Consider the following 26,636-nt stretch of genomic DNA (forward strand, 5'->3'; position numbering starts at 1 on the left):
AGACACACACAACATGCATCCAAGTACTGACCATACAACCGCATGAAAAACTATATATAACTGTAAATATATAATGGTAATATTACAATTTTGGTCTAAAAAATTACTTTCGATTGTAAATTTTGTCACAATTGGTAACACTACCTACATTATGACTTCTTATATTGAAAGTGTGACTTCTTATATTTGCTTTCACGACACGGTGTAATATCTAGCTTTAATGTCAAAATTACCAACTCTCGAACATTCATAAACCCGATTGTTTATTACCGCAACCACGTAAGTCTTCCATCTGTTCTATTCTGGGCAATATCAATCCACCCCTCACAACCTTATCAATTTCTTTCAGATCCATCTTAAAATGATATTACTATGTACTATCTTTCTTCATCATACAAATGTCATATTAATTGGCATAATTTTACGTGATTTCGACCGTACAAAGATCGTCATGTGACAACTACGACCGCCGAAGCAAAGTCCGGTCAAGAATATTTTATCCGCACTCGAGAGCACCCGAACAAACATTGTTCTTTTTACTTTTGTTCATGTTTTCCTTCTTCGCAGTTTAATTTAAGAGTGGTTCTACAAGAAAAATAGTGTGCCATTAAACATGGAAGGAAAGGAACTCCGCCCATATTTCAAATACACGGAAGACTATTTTAAGCCACAGAGCAGAAAAAACGTCACCGGGAACAATTTGAGTACCAGACCGGCATCAAATACAAAAGCAGGTCACGAGTTAGCCATGAAACTCTGACCAGCTTCTTCAAGATGAGACAGGTTTTGGAAGATACTCAGTTTCACCATATCTGAAACTATGGCGGGACGAACATTACAAATGATCAACGTCCTGTGAATCTTTTGGTTTGGAAAGAGATTGAAATAGTTTGGGAACGCAGTCACCGTTATGGTTTGTGGCACTAAGGATTTTTTTTTCGGAGGGAGCTGGAATTGTAAACATTCTAGGGAAATGCACTATAAAATATTTAGTAAGTATCATTTTTAATCTTAGTTTAGAAAGTTGTTCAAGGTGAAAAAGTGGTAATCCGGGGTCATTTATGGCGAGTCTGAATTTACCAATTTTGGTTTTCCCACTTTCATTTGAAGATTTAGATTTTCTCAAAATTTCGGGAGGGGTTGTATAGCCCCATGACCACCTCTGCGTACGCCAGTGATCGTCAGCCAAAACTACACCTGGATTTAAGGACTGGTACAGCCCCAGGGTCGCTACCTGCAAAGTTCTCTGTTTTTAATGGGGCCGGAAAATGGAAACACGAGATATTTGAAAGGTGGAAAAAAAATTATAATCAACCATCTGACATAACATGTTCTAAAATTATATCTGCGATTATGTTAGCCCGTGCTTCTATATACAAATCCTAGCCAGCTCACGACGTAAGGTGGTTTCCAATCATATTGCGGTGGGTGGGTTGAAGGATGGTTTCTTAGTATTTTTATCTCGTGCGCAAAGCATGAAGACTATGACTGGGCACAACCTTGTTACCCACAATTCTCTTTAAGACCCTTTTTCGAGCAGCCTCATCTCCAGGAAGGTGTGAGCTTGGGGCAAGCCCCGGCACCTACCGACCTGTTGGGCGAGAATGAGTCAAGGCAAGGACTTTAAATACATTTTCCTGCTCCCCAAAAATAGACAATAGTTAGTCTGTCGAGTTCACATGAACTAACCGATCTAACCGTATCGATCAGCTTACCCACAATTCTCGCACACCAAAAAACATCTCTGAATAATACTGTATTGGAAAGAATTCCTCCAATACGAACAATATTGCCTTATTCTTCAGTATATACTGACAAGATAACCTTAACTACACGTACTGCCAAAAAGAATGCCACTTAAAGTGTAAATACCACTTCGTAGAGAAAATATTCCACAAAATATTCTAAAGCATGCGAAGATACTAAAGAACAGCTAATCTACTCTCAAAACGACCAGTTACTGGGCCTAAGTCAGGAAATGAATTACGTTTTTTAAAAAGCCAATCATGTACTAATCACCTGTCACTTTGCTTTTGAACGTAATGAAACTTGGGAACTTCTCAAATCAGTCCAAATCAATGTCAACAACTGAGCCAGGGACGAGAAGTGATATAGTCACTTTTCGCACAAAACATGAAAAAACTTCTGGGTACTCACCTCCTCACGAAACCTTTTGACGATTTCTCCTTTCTTTCCAATGATACTGCCAACCTCCTAAAAAGAATGAAAAAATACATTACACGATATAAACTAAACCCATATATTTTTTTCAGTTAAAATATAATTAACAAATAAGAAATCAACTTAATGCACATTACCAGCTTTTCTTGCAATAATTACTAATAGGTAGAGGCATGTATATTTCGTTTTTGACAAAAACAAGAAATGTGAAACAACACATTGTAAGGGAAATTTTTCAGGTTTCTGAAAGGTGTGAGGTGCATTTTCCAACCCAGTTTTGTCACGAAATGATGAGAAATGAACTGCAAAATGCGAAATAGACTCTTAAACACGAAATTTAGAGTTTATTTACAGACACGACACTTTCTGAAGTCAGAATTATCCTGCGAGTTATGCAATTCACAGAAAATTGATTAATTCTGCTTTAAATATTTGAGAAGCAAAAATGGACCCCTTTATACAGGAATAAACTTATTATTCTGGTAAAGACATAAATGTGCTATTAGAAGGAATATGTTTATTTTGTGTAATAAGTGCAGTTTTTAAATCAAATTTGGATTATATTCACATTTTTAAAACCAAAATGTCATTTTATATACAGCTTTTTCACCACCATAACGGCGAAATTTTGTTTTATTTACAGCTTTGAACCCGAAATTGGCTGTTTTTGTACCGAAATTTTGCTTTTTTATATACAAAAAATATGTGCCTCTACTAATAGGTATCGGCCAGGCAAGAGGGTTGAAGGATACAAGTCAGAAACTAGAAACTATCACCCGATAGCTTAGCTTAACAGCCTTATTTCCACTTAGGTCTTAAGAATTCTACCGACTGATATGCTCCTTTCGACTACGGAAGAAGTAACATAAATTTATCAACTTCAATGTGATAGATTGATTAGGTTTCATTTACTTAGCTTTTTCTGAAGCATTTAGCTAATCGCGACGACGAGGATGAAGGGACATTTACAAAGAATACCCATGCCCCGGGCAGGGATTAGAGTTTTCTTTCAACTTTATAAGTCCACTTTATGCACAGATAGGCTAATCGGCACTGGACCTACAGTTTAAAGTGGGATCCGAAACACCATTTAATTCCACCGGGTATCGAACCCGGGTTGGGATTCGAATCAGAGATCTCTGGCGTCGTGTTGCACCGAGCTCCCACTCCGCTGAGTAGGTCTGTTACAACGTAATTAACAAGCTGAATGAAGTGAAAGTAACAAAGAAGAAAATGTGACCACTGAGGGAGGTATTTGGTAAAGAATGTGTCCTTTCGTCATATTTCTTTTTGTACACAGAAAACACGTCGATAGTAGGAAGTAGGTAGGATATTAGGAATTGCATGGAAATGTGTGCGCGCGTGAGCACAGATGGTATTGTGTTCAAGGGTTTGATATCTCGGGACACAAAACAAGTCTCATGGCAACATTAAAAAAGAGGAGCCTATGTGACAACAAATACACTAAAAAAAGAGCAAAAATGTTTCACACAAGATCTAAAATCGCGTGTTTCTTATACATTCCACAACCGCTAATTTGGGTGAACTCATGCGCACGCCGCGTATTTTAAGCTCTGAGCAAACATACATTACAACTACAAGAGCGTCACGACACATACATCAATGACAATTCTGCAGTACGTCTAATGACAATAAATCTCTGGAAAACGGGAAGGGAAGTTGATGTCACAATTTGCATCACAAATAAGGTGTAATGATGTAGATAGTATCAGTAGACTACCCAAATTAATGAAGAGGTAATTTGCCTAGGTTGTACGCATCATCAAATTGAACATTTTTACAATATTTCGGAGGATACATTTTATATCACCACGAATATCTATTGTTCACTTTTTCGTTCTTCGGTAACATTCTATTTTTGACGAGAAAATACACTGTGTTCAGTGTCATAATTCCATTTAACTTCTTGCAATATTAAAGTGGTCCCATGAATATTGATTGATTGATTAAGTTTGTGTTTTAAGTCCACTTTATGCACAGTATGGCTAATCGGGACTGGACCTACAGTTTAACCTTTAAACAGCCAATGGGTCATATATGACCCATGGTGCCGATTACAACATTCACGTGCTTTAAGGACCTTCATACTTCTATGTGAAGGTCACTTGGGCATTCTGAATTATACACGGTCGCGTGCTCCGATGTTTTTGCTTTCAAACAAAAGTTATCCGAAGTAGATTGCTGAAATAGTCTAAGAGATATACTAATTTATTCTCTAATATGCAAATTAGCCATTTTTGCCAAAATGCAGAATTGTACATATTGCGTCATATTTCAGCCTGTATGAGGACTAGAGACTTGAAAGAAGTTTCCCTTTGTTGCAAAAGGTCTATTCTTTGAAAACAATGCAAAAGTTTGCGCCCTTTGTCCAAAATAACGGGAGAAGAGGGGGCGAACGCCAGATTTTTTTTCCATTGAAATTTGGGGACTTGGCGTCTACCTAGTGTTGCCCACGAGACGAGACTTTGGCCTGTCTCGTCTCGTGGAGGCTCGTGGAAATGGTGTCTCGTCTCGAAAATATTCGTTTGTCTTATGGCACATGGTCAATCTCGTCTCGTCTCGAATTTTTAAAAGCCTGTCCCGTCTCGTCCCGTGGGCAACACTACGTCTACCAACCCCGTTTATCTCACTTGGGCTTTCTGAATTGTACACGGTCGCGTGCTCCGATGTTTTTACTTTCAAACATAACTTATCCGAAGTAGATTGCTCAAATAGTCTCAGACATATAACGTTTGTCTGAAATAAGTGTAAAAATTTAAAAATCGCGCGCAAAGGCCGCGGCGAGAGAGGGGTTACTTTCGAACCAATATGGGATCGGAACCAATATGGGCCTCCAGCGGGTATCGAATCCGGGACGTTATGAATATTGTTTGCGCCACATGCAATAAATTCGAACAGCACAAACACTTACACACGTACATTTACATTTATTCCATCTCGTTAGAAAATAACAATTACGTTACACCCGAAATTCTTTGTTCACAAAATCTCAAAAGAAAAATTGCTTTAATTAAGAACAAAAATTGCTTTAATTACGAACAAACTGCATTGCTTTAATTAAGAACAATCTGCAGTGCCTTGAAATTCGCTTTGTATAGTCACTGGCAACAAAAATGGAACACCTAGATTTTAAAATACTCGCTTCCCTACAAGGTGTGGCCTAACTCTATGGCGATAAATGGATTTTAATAGCTAATTTTTCACAACTTCTACTACCGGCGTAGAGTTAGGCAACACCCAACAAGCTTTGCAGTGTAGTGAGTATTTCAGGATCTGGGTGTCACATCTTTATTGCCGGTGACTACGTTCAGAATTTCTCCTTGTGATGATGACTATCAAATACGGTATACTATAGTGTTTTCTATAATACCAGAATCCAACTTAAACTAATGTAGAATTTACTGCAAAACATTATTTGGTTCCTTTATGAGGAAGTGAAAAACAGTTTTGGATGTTCATGATTCACACAAAATTAAACCCATTGGGAATATTTTGTCATTTAGCGACGCTTTTCTGCCATTCCTCCCAAATCGCAACGATGAGGATGAGTGATGATTATGATGAAATTGATAAAGGGGAACACACATAAAAAAAAACTGCCCAGACAGGGAATGCTGGTGTGAAAGCGCGCTGTTCTGACCTCTCCGCAACGGAAATAGACGGGAAGATTTTATAGTGTTCTAAAATAGTGTTCAGTGCCTCTTTTTGCCTTTTAAAGGGTAAAATTCATTTTGTCGTTACTTTAGATTTTCTTGCGGTCTTTTGTTCTCAAAGTAGCTATCAATATCTAGCCAAAACTGGGGGCCGGGGTGGTGGGAGGGCAACGACAGTTTCCTTTCTCTTGGTAGACAAGTCTACACGTCCCCACAAGTAAATCGCCAGGGGTGTTAGGTCTGGTGACCGTGATGGCCCATCATCTATGTAACCTCACATTTGTTTCACCCTGAAAATTACAACATGCAACCTACAGCACTCAACATATTTCCTTCTAAAATATATTAATCCATTTAATCAAAACTCCTTTCGTCAGAAAATCAGGTTACAATGGTGTAAAAGTCCGTGACGAAAAATGCAAGCATATCATCTTCATATTTACGAAAGTAGATTCTGCAAGCTGGATTTGTCAGCTTCATTAATTGAAATATTCTCCGTTGAGATAAATCTTTTGTTTCGTTCTGCGTTCACAGGGTTCAATGAACAATACAGGTAGATTTGCGTAATTACTGGTGGCAATTACGGAATTCTGGAGTTGCGGAAATAGAAAGATCTGCGAGCTTGTTTTTCACATCGTTCCAACGCAGTTTCTTTTTAACAATCGTGAAAATGTGGAAAACATTATAATAATTTATTGTGCTACTAATTATAAGGGGCGTCGTCGCCTTGTAATCAAGGTGCCCTGGGTTCGATACCCCGTGGAGGCACATAGTGCTTCGGATCCAACTTTAAACTGTAGGTCCAGTCCCGATTAGCCTTACTGTGCATAAAGTCAATCACCAAATCAATCAATCAATTATAAGTGGTTGAAAGATGGATGTTTACAAAACGATTCTTGTCTCAAATCTACGCATTTTATGTGCCATGATAGAAAAACTGGAAAGTTTCACACAACTGCTCTGCGAAGGACATTAGCAAAGGAAATTGAACTCACCATTAGAGACACGATTGCAGGTACTTACAGACAAATTCCAAAGTCTGTTCGAAAAGGAAAACGCTGGTTACCAAAAACTGTGTAAACTTGCTCAGATTATCGACAGTGAACGTGTAGGTAAATTTGATTGTATAAATGTGCATGCCATCCCGCACTTCAAACATGCACGTGTGACTACGTGTAATGTAGAAAGGTCGTTTTTCACAATACAAATATTTTTTCTGATATAATCGGCGTTCATTTTCAATGGAGAATTTGGATATGTGCTTTCTTGTTCATTGTAATTGACTTCCTGCTGTCACAGGTGAGTTACTATTTATTCGTTGACAGAATTTTGAATGAAAGTATATTTTACTTTTAGTCAAATGTTTCCACAGTTTATAGAACATAAAAAATAAATATTTAAAAAAAATTTAGCAACTAAAAATACGCTTCCTATTTACAACCTTGTCTGTTTTCTGAAAATTTTAGAGCACGATATTATCATATTTAAAAATACGGCTCTATGTGACATTATAGTTGGTTGTTAAAATGCCTACGCACACCAAGTGAGTTTGACATTGCTACTCTAAGATGAAAGAATGTTAGTTCAAGAAATCGCTCTCTATATGGAAAGTTAGGCGAAAAATAAAGAGTATTTGAATAATTAATAGTAACGTTGTTATAAGTGTTCGGCACATTATTCTCGATTTTAATTTCCTGAGAGTTTTAGCCTTCTTAACGATTTATCATCAATGTTCGGGGACGATGACAATACTGTAGCAACTGTTTTTAGCTTTTTGGGAAGAGCGGGCCTCCTGAACAATTTCCGAGGAAGTTTTCAGTCTATCATTACCTTTATTTAATGTGTTGTACATGTCCTGCGAAGGTTCATTTACAACCTTGTACTTTTGATCTTTCTCGGGGGACTTTTTTTTTTCAACTTTAAGGTAAGGGATTTAGATTAGGGGACATTTCATCGTATACTTAGAAGGGTGTAAAATGGTAATTGACTTGTACTCAATCACCTATGATATTTCAGAATTGTATTGGTCCCGTGCATTTTGCTATCAAGTGCAGTGATTAATTTTCGCATGCATTCATGTATATTCCTGTTGGATGCGCAACACTGGCGTCACATCCATAGCAGACATTCCTCGAATACGAATAGGTATCCCTTATTATTTTCCCGTTAAATTTCTGAGAAAAGAAGGGATTAAATTCTCCGATCCTATAAAAATCTGTTACAGCTTCTTAACAAGCTCCATTAGCAGCGGAGCAAACCACCTTTTCATCTTTCGTGTCACCCAGGAACACAGTATCATATCATCAACAAGGAATTTCGGCGAGAACTTGCTCCGTTAATGATGTTGACGCAGCGCCGTCAGCCTCCACTAGAGCTGGTAATACGTATTGATCTAGTCCGGTGCAGAGCAAGCCACGCAGAGGTACGGAGGAGCTAACAGCCCGGATCTCCTCCGGAGCGCTTTCCTCAATCTCCGGGAAAAAGAGGGAAATGGAAAAGCTTAGTTTCTTCAGAGCAAACAATACCACCTCGACAGTCTTTCAGAATGAAATGTGAAAAATGAACTGAGCACGAAATTGGGCTCGAATGATGCTCGTGATACCCCGAAGGGATCGAAAGGTCAGTTTACATGGCGTCATCTTCAAAGTGCTCAAAAAAATTGTTGCATAATTTCTTATTTAATGAATGGAATGTCATACAGGCATTGAAGGTCATGGGTTATGCCAGGCAGAAAGCAAAAAACTTCACTTCAAAGCCAAGTGAAGTGTTTTACGGCGAAAAAAGTATAAAGTAGAACTGCTACAATGCGAACCAAAATAACCTAGGTGCACGAGTTGATTGATTTGGATTATTTTACCTCGCTTTTCTGCCACTTTTGTCTAATCGCGCAGATGAGGATGAGTAATGAAATTGATGAAGGGACACTCACAAAGAACACCCATGCGTTGTGGCGCGCTGCGCTAACCACTCCGCTACGGAGATCGGCATGACTGTCAGCAATCCCAACGGCCATCGCTGATACAGTTGTCCCTGGCCTTCAGGACCAAATGGACCTCCTTGAGCACACAATGCACACCTCTACACAACGTGGCATGCTTCGCACCAGGTTGCCCAGTGCATCCTGAGGAATAAGGTCCCATTCCTATATGGCGGCCGCAGTGAGCCGTTTTCAGAGATTATGGTGGGTTGGGACGATTGGCGATTGCGGTCTTCAGGAGTGGCAATAGAATTTCGATGGAGTTGAAGTGAGCTGAATAAGCTGGCCATGGGATGCAACAGATTCTGGACAGGAGCACGGAATCGTCAGGATCCGTACGATATGTATGTTTTCAAAGTATGCAATAATTTTCTGATTACCGTATAATATACACCTACTCATTTCATACGGTAGAAAAATATTACAGTAATAATTAGGGAACAAATTTTAAGATCCAGCACCTTCCCAAAAATATAGCTGTTTTTATACCGACCGTTTGAGATAGGACATGAAATAAAGTCAAATGAACAAACTTCGTTGCATCTTTTTGCACCTTTTCTCGAGATTAGCACATTTATCCCCTTTTTACCCCTCTTTGATACTTCAACACCTTTTTATTCCCTTTTCTTTCATGTCTTGTTAAAAAAAATGGACAGAAAAATAAACTATTTTCGCTGTTCTTGAGCAGTTACATAAAAGCCTATACTCTCATTTTGTAGAGCGGAACGAGAGCTATAATGTAATAATTGCAGCCCCAATAGTTACCAAAATAATGTAGTTTCTCCACATAAAAGGATCTCCTGAGCTCAAAGTGTCAGCGACTTACATTCGAAAACACAGAAATGTTGAGTGTAATCCAGTATAACAAGTTGATTGAAACCAAGTAAATGCTACGTTTACTTCCTACTGCTTACTGTATGTAACTGCACCTTAAAATCCGTTCCCTAGTAATAATGCAAAAAAGAATAAAATGCGTTCATCATCAAAAACTTCCCGAAAGCTAGAACGTGTTTCATTTGCTTTCATCTGCATTTGGTCACCAACGGAAACAAACAAGACTACCGCCCCCTTCACATTATGATAGATATGCTTCTTTTTTTTTTTTACTTCTCTTTTTGTGCCACTTTTGGCTAATTTGCGAAAATGGGGATGACTGATGACATTATGAAACTGATGAATGGACACTTACAAACATCCATGCCCAGGCGGGGATTCGAACCCGGGACCCCTGGCGTCGTAGCGCGGTGTGGTAACCGCTCCGCCACGAGAGCCGACCCTTCACATTACGAATATACACAATATGTACAGTATCCAAAGTCCATCGGATTAAACGTAGACGTAACGTCGTCGCATTGTAATCAAGGAGTCCCGGGTTCGATGCCTGGTGGAGGCACACTGTACAGTGGTTCGAACCCCACTTTAAATTGTAGGTCCAGTCCCGATTAGCCTATCTGCGCTTAAAGAAGATTTAAAACAACACTTCAATTTTAATTCATCTATCAATCCATCGGATTAAAACCTGGGGCAGTACCAACTCTGTACAGATACATGCTTGCAGACTTGTCTTTAGGGATGTCTGGCATTTACTGAGCCCTAATGACACTAAACCGGAAAATCGATTGCAAATGCCCGTATGTAAAAAGGGTTTACTGATACTCCCAAAAGTATCTGTATGTAAACAAATAACTATTTGTAAATACGGACCTGCGTAAGGCAGCGTTCCAATAATAGTTTAGTCATTAGTAGCGAAGTGACTCATGTCAACTACGTAGTGTCATGGTATAAATATTTTGTATTATAAAAAATATCACTATCTTCGTGTCTATTCAAGATACGCAAATCGTTATTGCAATTGTTTCATTGTTCCGCAATGAGATGGGACTGATTGTATATCGTTATTTCATAATAGAAAATCTCTTTTTCGGACTAGTATGAACTTAAATATCCCTTCGCACAGCCTTGTCTTGGAGGAAAGAGGAAAGAAAAAAAACACTCCACATAAAAAGCTTGGAATATTGTTATATTAGACAATAGGTGAAAAGACACGGTCTTGGAATTCAACAACACATGGTATCTGTGTGGTGGACGTTCTACGTATTTTCACCGACATATGCCACCGTGCATATCAGCTATTGCCTAATGTAATAATATTTCAAACTTCTTGTGCCTAATATAACAATATTTCATGTGAGGACCTTATATACACTGTTCTCCCCGGTACTAAGCGATTAACGATCAAGAAGTGCCGAGTATAATTCTGATTAGAGGTACATTTCAGTGGTCCCACTTCAAGCTTTTGGCCTAGTTTGATGGCGTTTAAGGTTGAAGTGTTTAGAAACATATGATCATAAAGAGAGAAAAAAATACGGTAAAAAAAATATATCACGTATATTCTAATTGCAAATGTGCACATTTCTACTATAACTCTCCTTCCATCAGTACTGGATGGAAAAAGGTTAACCCCAAACATGACCAATAAAACAGTACCAACTTACTGTAGCGCAAAGATATATATATATATATATATGTGCCGTACAAAAAACCCGTTAATTAAACATTTGACACTAGCGCAATTGCTTCCAGGTGGTCAATTAGTATATCACGGTGGACAACACTGACACAAGATTCTCCACATTCTTCAACATGATAGCTTAAAATCAACTACATGGCAAGAAAAACGCTACATTCAGTTACGCGTGGATCTATCCTGTGTATTTGTATTGTATTTTTTATTATTTTACGTCGCTTTCCTGCCTCTTTAGTCTAATTGCGACGATATGGATGAATGGTAATTAAATTAAATTGACGAAGGTACACTCGCACATAAGACCTTATGCCTTCGTCAGGACAGCGCCGAGACTACTGGACCTATCCTCCACGAAAAGGACAAATCAGACGGAAAAGCTGGATTGATTCCCTACTGGAATGTCCTACTAGTCCCTTGACTTGCTACCAGGCTAGATATTATGGCTGCCAGGCTGGTTTTGACGAATAGACTGTGTTCTAATTGCAACTTGCTTCTGTGCTTGATGCTGCGGTTACAACCAAAGCGAACGTTTGGTCATGTGAAGATAATCTACGAGTTTGGCAAGGAAAACATGTTTTTGTCTTTGGATTTTGAGTGTTGGTTCTGCGATTATTTTTGCTAGTTGCTAGATAAAAAAAAAATAGCAGAAATGAGGTGCATTAATTAGGACTTTATCCATAGCAGTGAGAGTTGTCAAGCAACAGATGTGATTAGCTGTATTATTTATTAGCCGTGTATTAAATGTTTGACATATTTAGTTGAAAAACAATCTTTCTTTATAAATGAATCCAAGCAATTGTAAGAAAAATATCAGCAGTACATATTCTACTACGACGTTCTTCAAGTGACTCGTCTATCTTGCCAGCTTGTCTGCTCTGGGCAATGCCCTGTGGGAACAAAAGTCTTACCAACATGTACGGTAATGAGTACAGTGCGAGGCGAAAACTAGCGGGTGAAAAAAAGTTCCACACAACTAGTGCAAATAGCAAATCCAGCAGGAAATCTAGCCTCGTAACATTGAGCTTCAACTCTTAAATTCAATATCGTCCTCCTTGCACTAAGTGTTGATTGCGCATTAACAGGAATGCATTTACAAAGCTTGGAGGAATTCATTAACCCTAGTCATTTCTTGGTCCAATGATTTCTCAACATAAACTCGACGGGATGCGTCTTTCTCGTACTCAATTCCCAAACAGCTTCCGAGAGGATTGCTATTTTCAACAAGCACTAAACCCAGAGGGACGTACAACAGAGACACAGATTGCAAACACGCCGAAAGTTGCGGAGACGTGGGAACTTTGACAACGCAAATGCGAAATTCAAAACAAGAGGTAAACAAGAAGTGGAGCTGCTAAATATAGCCGCGTCCTGTGATCTAGGCACGATAGACAATTGCTCGGGATCCTTGGCTGCTTCCGTAGCAGCGGTGGTTATCTTTACTTAAGGCGAAGTTTCGCAGCAAATACAGAGGTTAAATTAAGAACAGGAGATGCACCAAATGATTAGAATGTTTCTCTTTGTCTGCATTTCCGCTACACCAGCAAGTATAAATGTTTTTAAGACTTGGTTAACCCACAATCAAGTAGGCTAACATATCTAGTAAGGCTGTTCAAGAAGAGCAACATGGCACATTACTGGGACTGTGAATTTTTTATTTTATTTTATTTTTTCAAAAATTTGCTTTCAAAAATCAAGCCCTACTCAGTATTAAAATAATGTTTTTTCAATGTGTACTTAATTCTTAGCTTTTCGCATTCATTACAGAACTCCCAAAGTAGCCAACGTAGGCTATATACGCTAACTACTTCAGAGAGTACTACATACATAACCTCCCTGATGGTATAGTGGTAACGTCGTCGCCTGTTAATCAAAAGTTTCGATACCCGATGGAGGCAATCGGATCCACTTCAAACTTTAGAACTGGAGGTCCAATCCCGAGTAGCCTTCATGTGCATTAAGTAGACTTAAAACTATAATAAATTAAAAAATATATAATAAAAAACGCGGTGACATTTTGCCCCCTCATTGCGAGATCATTGACTATGAGAAAAGATTGTTGGTGCAAATTTAAAATTAGATTCATGATTACCTTGTTATTGTAAACTATCAACCGAAAGGCTTCATAAGAAAGAAAGAAACTTTTGTAGGAGAAATGACCAAGTACTCCATGCAAAGAAAGTCAAAAGTAGCATAGAAAACAAATGACAGCTACTACACAAAACCACGACAAACATAATATTCGGGTAGATTCAAAGGTGCAATGTGCTCTGTAGTATTTGCGTATTGCATTTTATTATAGAGGGTGTATTTCCATTTTCTGGCGATGATAACTGGTCACCCTTGAAAAATTTATGACGTCATTTCTGACATCGCTGTTACTAACCATATAACATACACGTACGTACAGCGCCATGTAAATGACTTATCTCCTAACCATTAAGACAGATTTCAATTATTTAGATTGTATTTAATAGAGAAACAGTGCTCTCTCTGAGAATGTCTTTGGGTTAACACCGGTATTAGCTTGATGAAATACAATATGAAAATACGCGTTGTACATTTGTCATGGTCAACACCTGACGAATACTGTATGGAAACAGTTTTGCCACATGATAAACCATAACCAGGAAACATCTGGTAGCTCCTACTGGGGCGGATTAGCGGATTCTTAACACATTGCGAGATGGGTGGATAGGTATAATTAATATTGACGTTCGTTGTTAGACGATTTATGGCTTATTCTCGTGACCAGTGTTTATGACTTACAATGGCAACAGTATCCACCCTGAGTGCCTCGTTAGACTGCATGCGAGCAGTATAAAAACTGAATATTGGTCGAACGCCTGTTGCGTCGAAAGAGGAAAGTCAAGAAACATCCTAATATCCTTTACACATTGTGGGATTTTTATTGGCGTCGTGTGGCGATATTGTATGTTACACACATAAACTGAGCAGAACTCCACGGCGAAACATTTCGGGCGGCCAAAACCTGTCATTCGTTCACGTGTAGTTCGCGCATAGTCACGTCGTTCCTGTTACTGTTAAAGCGAATTCTTTCAAGTATACTATGTCCCTGGAATTTGTGGAGCAAGACAGCGCATAACGGTAAAGGGGAGAAGGCGAGTGGGCGGAGGTAAGCGGTACGCGCTGCTGCTAGGAGCTGGTAGCTGCAGCCGCATTATCCTCTTCATGCACTCACATCGCCTCTCACGCTTTCCTTAGTCGAGTCGCACGCAGTTTCCAGTGTTTGAAGAACATCGCTGCAACGACAGCGCGTGCGGTGTTGCCATGTTCAACATACATGTCTACTCCGTTGAATAAAAAATCTGTATAAAATCGGTTTCGCAATGTGAATTGAGAATGATAATTGGTTTTGAAAACAGCTGCATAGAGCTTCAAAACAAGAACAGATTGTATTTCTATGGCTATCAAATACTAACAAAAAGTTGTTTCACAAAATTCATAACAAAGGTGTCTTTTGACTAATTTTTAAAAAATCTCACAATTAAGAACTGTATTTAAAACCTTTCTACCTGTACTGTATTTAAATTTCATCACGACTGGCCCACAAGTTTTATTTATAGCATTTCAAGGAGAGCGGTCCTTTCGAAAACACAAAAAATGGCACTTCTTTCTCACAACGATAAAAAAGGCGAAGGACACTCAAAAAATAGCTAAATTGAATAAGCTAAATTTTGATGTAACTCGTTTTTATGTAGATCCACTGGTTGATTTTTAATTGCAGTCTAAACTCTAATATCCATAATTTTTTAATCCGATAGTAGCCCACTAGATTCCGTTTCATTCGACACTTTGGTGATACTGAAAAAAAAAAAAAACAACTTTGTAGCTTCTTCAGATATACCAAGGGGGTATCTACCTAATTATTTATACACATGCCACATATTTTGTTTATAGTATTTGTAAACCCATTACTAGCAATTGTGAACCTGTGCTGCGTGGCTGCATATATTCAGGATACAATTAAGTTTTTCAAAGGCTCGTAGCGTCGAAACTATGCTTGCCTTAATGACTTCTACATGCTCTTAAAGCTGTGAGCTGTTATTTTGTGTATGTTATTTATACCGTGCGTTCATTTCGATCTTCAGCCGAGAGATCGGGAGAAGCGTGGCGGGCGGCGCTGACGGAGATGCTGACATTTGCGCCCTGTAATGCCCGCTTATTTTTATGGACATATGAAGACATTTATATAAATATTGCAAAACGAGCACTAACCTGCGTTATAAGATTACGGTTTTAATTTTAGTAGCTTAGTTAGCTTAGTAGCTGTATGTGCCGATGATTTTAACACGCCCACCTCTTTTGAAACACGGCGTAGAGGTTTGTTTGGAGAACGTTCTAACGCTGCACCAATATCATCGAGTTTTGCTTCGGTTAGAATACGTCGTTTTTGCTTAGGTGTTTTAAAATTTAACGATCCAGTTTCTCGTAATTTAAGGACAAGATGTCTAACCGTATCTCAATGTGGAGGTGAAACGCCTGGGAATTTCTGTACAAATTGCCTACACACTTCTCGACACGAGTCTGTTTTCACGTAAGTGTCATTCATAAAAATTCTTTGTTGTAACGTGAACCTTGCGGCTGGCATTCCAATCGTCTAACTGACACAACACACATACACACTGCAATAACACAAACAAGTAACTGCAAGTAACCAAGAATAACACTCTTGCGCACAGTACGAAATTAACACGCTCTTGGCTTACATTGCTCGCCACTATATTCACAGCTCTGTCTTCATCTAGTCGCGAAGGAACAAAAAAACTAGAGCTCGGAGATTTCGGATTGCAAGGAAGCTCACGAAAACAATTCACTTTTAACGGTTTCGTCTGCAGCGTAATCTTGATACAGTGTTGCACATTCGAAACCTCCAAACTATTCCCATCGCCACAAAACTCTTTCAAGGATATAAACTTAAGCAGGACGTTACTGGTCAAAATTATGATTAAAATGTTTTATTATCTGTGGCTCTTAACATCGTTTCTAAAGAGTATTTATTTGTGTATATAAGGGCAGAACTTGGATGAATTATGTGTCTGCATATGTCCATAAAAATAAGCGGGTATTACAGGCCGCAAATGACGCATCTCCGTCAGCGCCGCCCGCCATGCTTCTCCCGATCTCTCGGCTGAAGATCGAAATTGACGCACTGTACTATAGTAGGTCCACAAGCAAAAGAACCGCACGTCGTGTGCATCGTACTCGTGCCTGAACGGGACGGGTCGAGCTGAAGGAATGAAGCGGAAGATGAGCGAAGGCTTCTGGCCAAAGGTTCTTTCGTCATTCCAAGAATGTGATTATGTGATAGTGGACAGTCTTCTAGAAAGCCATTGGCGGTTCAGGTAAAGCGTGTATGTAAAGTCGACCATATTCTCAATCAAAGAGGACAAACAATATCTGGAAACAAACTTTCAAGCTATTACTCTAGATTAAATACAGCTTTCTCTACAATTCGCCTCCTGACGGGTTACCGATCGAATAAGTCTGGTCCACAATCGGAAAGAGCGTAGAACATCCCCCCTCCAAAATCGAGCTAAAAATAAAACGAAAATACTGCACCCGTCTTCCAAATTCTGTACTCATTTCAGGCACCGTGATAACCAAACCTAAGCAAATTCAACAGCTGTTAAGTCAAATCAGTACGGTTAGATAACGAGCCCTCTATGTTGTAGACATTTATGGCAAGCCTCCAACTGCACACATCACCACCACATGATGGACGTGACAATAATCCGTGAATCCAACCTCTCCGATGACTCTGGACGAAAGCCACGGGGACATACTTCTCGCAATAAATATCGGACAAACACACTAAATGTGACAACCTTCGTATGAATATCGTTGTGTACAAGACACGTTATGATTGTATAATGCATAAACAAAAATTATATGCAAGCTGCTTCATATTTTGACTCAACATTTATTCGGTTGAAGCTAACACTGATAAAAGCAAGTGCACCAGCGATATATTGCCAAGGTATGCTGAAGGAAGATTTACACCAGTCCGATTCAACGACACAGCCGGGAAATAATGAAATATTAACATGCTGTAACTGGTTATCGATTAAGTACTTTGTGTGGAAACTGGATAGATCCACAAAAACTGGCTTAACACGTGTATGCATTCAGCTGTTATATTTATATACAATTACGTTCAGAATCATTACGTCCACGGCGCTTTGTTTTATATTTAAGAGTTCACATTCTTATTCATCACCACAAACATGCTAAACTATGACAAAAATTTCGGAACATTTTTTTTAATTCCTGGTCGTTATAATTCTTCCTATTACAGTTAATCATTTTACAATATCCAACTGTAAAAACAAATTATGATAATGGCTGAAGTACAGTTTAGACATGTACTTGTGTTTCAGTTACTCAAGCTTTCGCCACATCATGTAGCTTCTTCGGACAATAAGTCAAAGTTTAAAAACATGGGAAGGTAAGTTGGGTTTAAAAAGGTTAGAATTTGAGGGTAAAAGACAATGCCTTGTCACTGCTTCCTACTCCAACTAATCTAATTTTAACCTTTCTTAACACAAATTACCTTCCCATGTTTTAAACTTTGACCAGTATTCTTGTTTTAGCTCCTGAAGAAGCCACATGATGTGGCGAAAGCTTAAGTAACTGGAAAAGTAAGTACATGCCTAAACTGGACTTCAGCTCCTTAGTGAAATGATGGCATGTGGTGTATGTTATTATGCTTTATCTAAACTTTACATCTCTAGGTTGACAAGTCTTTCGCCACACTAGCGTGAGTACAGACATATCTTATGAAATAGTCTTGGAGAGATCGTATGAACAAACATTAACCGAGTTAAAGCGTCTTGAAACAAAGAAACTGTGTTGAAACCGTTTATCCCTTACGTCAGTCAACATATATTTCTTCCGAGTGGCACACGCATATTGGAACTTTCAACGGTGCCACATGCTGGCCGACTTCCAGCTTAAAGTGACAGTTTGTTCCAGATTTCTGGAACCGTACCTGAAATCAGGTTTATGTTCCTATCCACGACCCATTCCAGAAATACACAAACGAACTCGTTTGCTGACCTCCAATCAAGTCTTTAAAATTAATTAACAGTCTCATACTAATGCTCTGTTCTAGCCGATTAATACAGTGCGTACGAAAAGTCAAATACACCTATGTAAACACGATTATATGTTGAGGGATTATATTAAAGAAAAACCCTACAGCCTCCAGGAACTTGTGAGTGTCTTCGAGAATAAGAAGAAACGCGTGCCGATATGTCTGGATGTTCATGGTAACCATTTCCAACAACTAATCTACTGTTAGGTAAGTCGATCTTACGTATTGTTGTACTATTGCATGATAGGTGTATAGTTACTTTTCGAACGCACTATACAAAGAGAAGGGACTAGGGAGTGACGTAATGCTACATTTACACTTTGGCTGTAGAAAGTCCTTAAATACCTCTCTATGCACAATGCAGATACTAAAAGTATATAATAAATGCGCTAGTTTTAAAATATCTTTGCTGACAATCCTGTCAAATGGAGCCGCGGTGGTATAGTGGTCCGGGTATCTAACTGCCACGCGGGAGACCTGGGTTCGATTCCCGAGATTTTTTCCGGCGTTGTTCCCGCATAAAGCGGCTCTGGGGCTCACCCAGTCTGAAAATAAATGGGTACCTGGGAGCAATCCTGAGGTCTGACAGAGGCGCTACATTTACACTTTGGCTGTAGAAAGTCCTTAAATACCTCTATATGCACAATGCAGATACTAAAAGTATATAATAAATGCGCTAGTTTTAAAATATCTTTGCTGACAATCCTGTCAAATGGAGCCACGGTGGTATAGTGGTCCGGGTATCTAACTGCCACGCGGGAGACCTGGGTTCGATTCCCGAGATTTTTCCGGCGTTGTTCCCGCATAAAGCGGCTCTGAGGCTCACCCAGTCTGAAAATAAATGGGTACCTGGGAGCAATCCTGAGGTCTGACAGAGGCCAGAGCGTGATGCTGATCACATCACCTCCAAAATCGCCGAGATCGGAAAATGTGTGGGACCCCTACCTACCCCACATTTCCCTGCATGTGCCTCATAGCATGGTGCAAAGCACACGAGGAACTTTAATTTTTTTTCCAACCAGCTATTTAGTTTAATCACGACTGTAAATCGGGATCGAACTGACGACAAAAGTAAAAAAAAACAATATTCGAGCCCTGGTTTCACAGCAGGTTTACAAATCTCTACGACACTTAAGGGTTGGCCATAAAATGCAAGATCCATTCCATTGAAAATACAATGTTGGTTACTTATGTGAACCATGTTTTGTTTTTATATCTTGTTAAATACAAAGATCCTGTTCGTTTCACATACCTAAATCATCATGAACAACTTGATACAATTCCTTAAATTTGCTCCTTATTAAAGCAAGCCATTGCGAAATGACAAGCCTTCTTAACATGCTATGTACTGTACGTACACTAACTCAGCTCGTTGCTATGGCTGCATATACCCCCAAGAATTTTATTCCGACTCACATGCTACTTCAACGTGCCAGCTATATTCTCAACGCTTCACAAGTTTCCCTGTGAGGCTTACTAACCAAATTACAGTCTCCCCTTCTTGTCCCATCCAGACGCAATACGATTATCTTACCGCCAAGCCAAGTAACCCTTGGGAAGAAAGCCAAACGGCATTCAAAGTGCTTCTTCGAAAGCCATACGACCGTGTTCGCACGTGGAGCATCGAGGTACAGGCTGGAGTGTTCCATGTCATTCCTTCATAATTTCTTAAATTAAATTATCGATGTAGAGCATATGCTTCTATCATGTACTCGTATGCGCGACTTCACAAGAAAATACGTTTACATGAATATGGATTAAAAACAAGGCACATGCATATTTTTCAAGTGTGCCTACTACCGATTAAATGCTTTAATAACCGAGTCACTTTACTGGTTATATCTTCCACTATTAGACAAATCAGTTAAAATTTCACACGTAGTACGCATTAGGGATTTTGATATATCGCAAACGTGATAACACAGAATAATGTTAACTGTTGCAAAAATGTGTTTGTGTGTGTGTGCGGTGGCATGTTCCACACACATTTCTAATACATTCAAAATCACGAAACAACGCGAATTTGTAACAAAATTCGAATTGTGGCCTTTCCGCATATTTCAAAACATTTTGTGCTTAAAAAACTAAATATGCTGCGAAAATTCAACATTTCAAGTGGTTTAGGCTTTAAAAAGTAAAATGTACCATATTTACGCGTATGTAACGCACACGTTGTCAAAATTTAATCCTGCAAGAAACTATGGTGTAGGTTATGCATGGAATAAATCCGACAGCTACAAGGAACCACATGTAAATGGGTGTTTCCCACGAATTTTCACCCATCGGAACGATTCGCTCCACCGTCACACGCAAGCCGTAACATCGGTATTTGCCACGCAAGAAATGGGAAAATAACTTCCTCAAAAGTCGTTTGCAATGCATGATTCACGAACAGACATTGCCATGTGACAATAAAATATTACTCTAAAGGTACAATGAAGATATACAGCGCGTCCACGGTAAGACTTCAACATTTTGAAAGTTTATTTCTTTTTCATTTCAGGTCATACTGTTGTGATTCCAATAGAAGCAGAAACTCAAAAAGTATACGTGGTAAATCTGAACTTCGCGCTAAAACAATAAATTGTAATGGCGATTCCAAACGAGCGTGCACAGGTTGTGTAGTAATATGAAGAAATAAAATACATTACAAGTGCAACAAAACTTTCGTGTGTACAATAAGAACCCTTCGACATTGAAGACTATAAAGAAATGGTGTGATCAGTTTTTGGCGACCGGCAGTGTTGGGAGAGGGGGAAAACAATAACGGTGACGGAAAGTATCATATTTGTGGAGTCCGTGAAATACTAAAATGCCACCAAAGGCGCCCATGTGCAAGTGCACTGACTGAAGTTTGTGGGTTTCACTGAAAACTTGGGAGAGTTACATTGTCATTTTCATGTATAGTAATGATGGTATACAAATGTTTCTTTCCACTGGTTTAAATTGTTGGAGTCTCACGGTAGACACCTTGTATTGTAAAACATATTTGGCATAAAAAGTGTGTTAACATTTTAAAAAGCTAATTTTGGGGGAAATAACACGAAAAGTCGAGGTCCCTTATTCAAAAACATAATTTACATATCAAATATGCTTCCTCCATTTACATGCATAAATTTTAGAACTTTAGGAATGTTTTACATGCACGATATTTTTAAAATGGCATTTCCCACCACTAGGATTTTGTTGCTAATAAGAGAGAAAGCAACAGAGAGGAAGCTCGTAAATATTAAACATATTTCAATAAAAAGTAAAAATACACATTACTTAAAGTGTAATATTCCATTTATTGAGTGAAATGAACTTGCATGTTGGTACGTTAGTTATTCACCATCGGCTACGAAAAAGCTACAATATTGTACTTTCTTCTGTTTAATTTGCAATGTTTCCTCCCGTCGCTCATTCCCAAATTCTGACATTTTCGCTAATCCAATTACCGTTACGTCAGATAATCGGATATCCATTGCAAATGACGTAATATTTCTGTGCAGCGACGCCTCCGCCAACTTTGCTATCTCCTTCTCGCCAACTAGCTGCTCCAAAGCTAAATTAGTTCCAAAAACATAATAGCATTTGGGCAGATTGAAATGAGATTCGAAGCAAGCTGTTAGAATTCAATTCTGTAGCCTAAGTAGTGATAACGAACAGAAAGAATACGAACAACTCGGGCTCCTTTGTATCAAGTTTATCGAAGACACCGAATTTCATTATTGCAAGCCGAAGTAATACATACCTAATTTTTTAGAGCTGTGAGCAATTTTACGAACCAATGGTTTTAACGGCTCGAAAATATTTAATTTGCCGCTACTTTTCTTATCACTAAGGAGTGGGTTTCTAAGTGAAAACTTTTTTGTATTTTACTTCGGAAGTCGGCCATAGTCGGTAGGTGTCGACCATATGGTTGCAATGTAATCTGCAGTCTTATTTCACATAAAAATGCATTTCATCATTAGCACACAAAATGCATATTTTTAGGGAAATAACAAAATGTTATTCCAGAAAGAAAATTAAGTTTCAGAATTCTTTGTGTACTATCCTATTCGAGACTCGAGCTGTACTACTAACCTAGATGAGTTTAAAGGGAGATCTGAGCCACTATGTACCTCCACCGAGAAACGAACCCGGGACCCATTGATTACAAAACCATAAATACGTACGTGAAATTGATGATATAAGTATGCATGACATCCCGCACTACATATTTGAACGTCTATGTATGATGTCGAAAGTTAGTTTTTACAATACAAGTCCTTGTTCAGAGATAATTGGCGTGCCTTTTTAATGAACAATTTGGAAATAAGCTTTGTTGTTCATTGTAATTAACAGAATGCAACAGGCAACTAACGTCCTGCTGTCATTGGTTATGTTTTGACAGAATTTTGAATGACAATATTTTTTAATTTTAGCCACATATTTCAGCTGAATATTTTTCAATTTTTAGCACTTAAACATGCGATCCCTTCTATGACCATGCATGCAGGAACAGTGAAAATATACATTCTTGAGGTGAGTTTTGTTGTGTTTTAAAAATTCGATTGCCTTCCAGATGCAACAGATTTTCCTTGCGACAAATATGGTGCGAGAATGTGAGGTTAGCGGGATTTACATACTTTATCTGTACTCTATTTAAGACAATAAAAACGGGCGTCCTGGCGGATTTTCTTTTCAGAGAAAATGTCCAGGTTTTCTGCAAATTCTTAACAAAATAAAAATGTATTTTCAAATACCGTCGATAGCGACCGATGTGCCGATAGAAGAAACTACACAAACTATCTTCCACACCACGTCATGTCGCACTCAAACTCCTATCTACGTACATTCATTTAAACGTGGTATCGTGTGCTGCACAGTTCATTTAGTTATGTTAGAAAATAGAAATGCTGAAATGTACAGTTCATTTCGAAATATTTTGTTAAATGCAATTGTGACAAAAAATAAATTGGGGTTCGACCCTCGGTAGAGGTTCACAACTTATTTGTTCGCGCCGAAAAACATATCAAACTTGAATTCATAAATTTGGCAACTTCACAGTTCAAAGCAAAAAGAGAGTAGCCAACTTCCGCACTAAATCTTCCTATATATTCTCGTATATTCCATTGACTCAGAAACCATAAACCAGTAATATAATACAGCCTCAAACGGAGATTCTAAGTAGAAATGAGAATGTTTGGATATATTTGCAATTCTTCACCCTCATATTGAAAAGAGAGAAATGTGACGCTTGAGAAACCGAACCGGTTTTACTCCACCTGAAGTAAATCGTCGTAAAACTTGAACACAAAGAGAAAAAAATATTACGAGTTAAATCATTTTTGAGTTGAAATACCTTGCACCTGTGAGAAAAATGGTTCATAACGCGGCAGATGGTTGTTTGCTCAAACATGAATGTTTTAAATGCTTTTTCGCCAGTAATCTTACAACAGTTGATAAGAAGCTAGTACAGTTGTTGTTCTTGTTCCTCAAGAATTAAAGATCGCCGGTTCCAATCCTACCCACTCCTGTGTTTCTTTATTGATTGACTAAATTAGGTTCTTTTATGTCTCTTTTCTGCAACCTTTGGTTAATCGCGCCGAGTGCAATGAATGAATGATATGGCGAGATGGATGAAGGGAAATAAAAACACACATGTAATAGTCAATAACAAAAAAGTACGAAGATATATGAAATTAATGAATTTACGACACAAAAAAAATCCTACATAGGATTATCCTGGCTGCAGGCCCAGATGCCAGAGACTCGTTAGTCTGCAAAACGAAATTGGAATTTTGGTGTCTTTAGAAAGTGTTGCCCTTATATTCCCTCTTTTGGTTAGGTTAAAATAAATTATGATATTTACAAAGTATTTACTAAGTGTGAGTCTTCCTCCCTGGCTGTGCGGTCTAAGGCACCTTGCTTTGGATGGCGGCTGCGGGACGGCATGGGTTCGATCCCGGGTTCAGTCTCCGGGAATTTTCGGCCTGTGTATAGGGCCGGTGGCAACCCACCATCGTGAGGAAATTGGGGAGCTACGAGTGAGTAGCGTAATCCGGTCTCGAAATCTCCTATAACCGCTGGGGGTTCGATGTGCTGACCCCACGTCACCCCATTACCGGTTGAAGAACTCCACACCTCTAGGTAGGATTGTGGAGGGAGACTGGCAGTCGGGAGATAGGCCAAGGCCCTAGAAGGGTTGTCGCGCCACGGATTATTATTATATATTACTAAGTGTGAAGTTTGTAATAATATAATATATAATTAGATTGGGTCACTATAAATATTTATGCAATGAATAATTCGAGGAATGCTCCTACAGCCGTTTGATATTTCCCTGGCACATTATTCGTCAGAAAGCAGTACCATAGTGAAGATTCTACAGATGGGTGGGCGACTTTATTTTCTTGCGTGTGGAATTATTTCCGATATATATACATTGGTGTGCATCTACTACTAGAGGTGGATAGTTTCATATATTGAACAAGGAGAAAGTTTGTACTTGTAATTATCATGACACAGAATTGAAATCCGAAAATCATTTTAGGTGTGCAAACTAGGGATGGCCAAACGGATCCGGATCCGAAAATCCAAAAGTTCCTAGTGTATAGAGGGGTCCAAGGGAAGAAATACGTGTTTTTTGCATCGGCTAAAAAACTGTTTTAGGGGGCAAAACCCGCCTCAAATGTCAAGACGAGGACAAATTGACGTGGGGATCTGACTCTGTGTCCCCTTCCGATTTCTATGAAATTTGGCAGGTGTATAGAGGGGCCCTATGCCCCCTGTTTCTTCCTATGCCATATTTACGTGGTTTCGGGGTCAGATCCCCACTTCAATTTCTCCTCATCTTGAAATTTGCCCCTTAAAACAGTTTTTTTTAGCTGAAACACTAAAACACGTACTTCTTCCTTTGGGCCCCTCTATACACCTGCCAAGTTTCATGGAAATCGCAGGGAGACACAGGGGTCAGATTCCCACTTCAATTTGTCCTCATCTTGACATTTGAGGGGGGTTGCCCCCTAAAACATTTTAGTCGAAACAAAAAACATGTATTTCTTCTTTTGGGTCCCTCTATACACCTGCCAAGTTTCATTGAAATCCGAGGGGGACACTTAGATAACCTCCCTTGTAAGTGTATTAATTACAAATCGCGCACGCGTGCACACACTATATATATATATATATATATATTAGGAGGTAACAATATTTTAAACACATTCATACTTTCCAAAGAAGCGCTCATGTGGGATGGCCAAACGAATCCGGATCTGGCCATCCCTAGTGCAAACAGTAAAGAACATTAATGAGAATTACTTACAACATCCTGTTAAGGAACGAATATTTATGATGTATATATTCCTCAAAATACGTGTTAATGGAAGAGCTTTTTGCCTTAAATTGTGTCAATCAATCAACCGAATATCATCGAGTTTCTGGCAGGGCCCTACTTAGAGGAGGGAGGGGGAGCATCGACCACCCTGTCAGCCATTTGCTCACCTAGAAATTTACGAGTCGATGCACATGAGAGTGAATATATGATATAGCCTCTCACCCTTTAAAAAAAATGGTCGCCAACACATCTCTTGAATATGTCAGAGAAATATCAAATTGAGCCGGGTTCATTTCTCGAAGTTGCATCGAGGTGGTGAAAAAAAGGTACAGAACACAAACAAGCTTGAAATGTACTGAAAACAACGTTTTTTTACCCCAGCTTTCTATAATTTTTCTTAGCTGAATTATCATAATTATCGCAAGTGTCTGCAAAGGCAAAAAATGCCACAAGTTAGTCCTGAAACAAAAATGGCCGCCATTTTTAAACGAAGTAAAGTTTTAGGAAAATAAAGTCCGTTTTGAACTACCCTTGCATAGGGGTTACAACAACAACAAAAAAATGAAAATTTTTAAAAATGGTTGAGCGACCAGTGTTGGACGATTTGGTATGGATTGACCCTGAAATTTTCCAGCCTGAAATTTTCCACAATGTCCAAAAAAGCGTAAATTTTTCGTTAGGAGGAGTAAAAGAAATCAAATGATTTTCTTTGTAGAGAAAGAGCATGTATTTGCAATTATTTTCAACATCAAGAACTTTTGGTTCCATCAAGCGCACTTGCTGAAAATTCAGATTTTCGTAACCTAGTTTTTCCACCACAAAAATTAGGCAACAAGTTCATTATTAGTCGTTTTGAAGCTTTT

At 38.8% G+C, this 26,636-nt stretch overlaps 1 protein-coding gene across 11 annotated transcripts in view; it reads right to left on the minus strand.

Moving 5' to 3' along the window:
• mub (poly(rC)-binding protein mub) overlaps positions 1-26,636 on the minus strand; it is a 223,741-nt gene that overhangs the window by 81,922 nt on the left and 115,183 nt on the right. For all 11 annotated transcript variants that reach the window (XM_083136932.1, XM_083136931.1, XM_083136928.1 and 8 more), the window contains exon 3: positions 2,158-2,214. In XM_083136932.1, the coding sequence (XP_082993058.1) occupies positions 2,158-2,214 (57 nt within the window). The remainder of the gene's footprint in view (positions 1-2,157; positions 2,215-26,636) is intronic.

This window comes from Lepisma saccharinum, chromosome 15, assembly GCF_977018435.1.
Source record: "Lepisma saccharinum chromosome 15, izLepSacc3.1, whole genome shotgun sequence".
NCBI classification, from domain to species: domain Eukaryota; kingdom Metazoa; phylum Arthropoda; class Insecta; order Zygentoma; family Lepismatidae; genus Lepisma; species Lepisma saccharinum.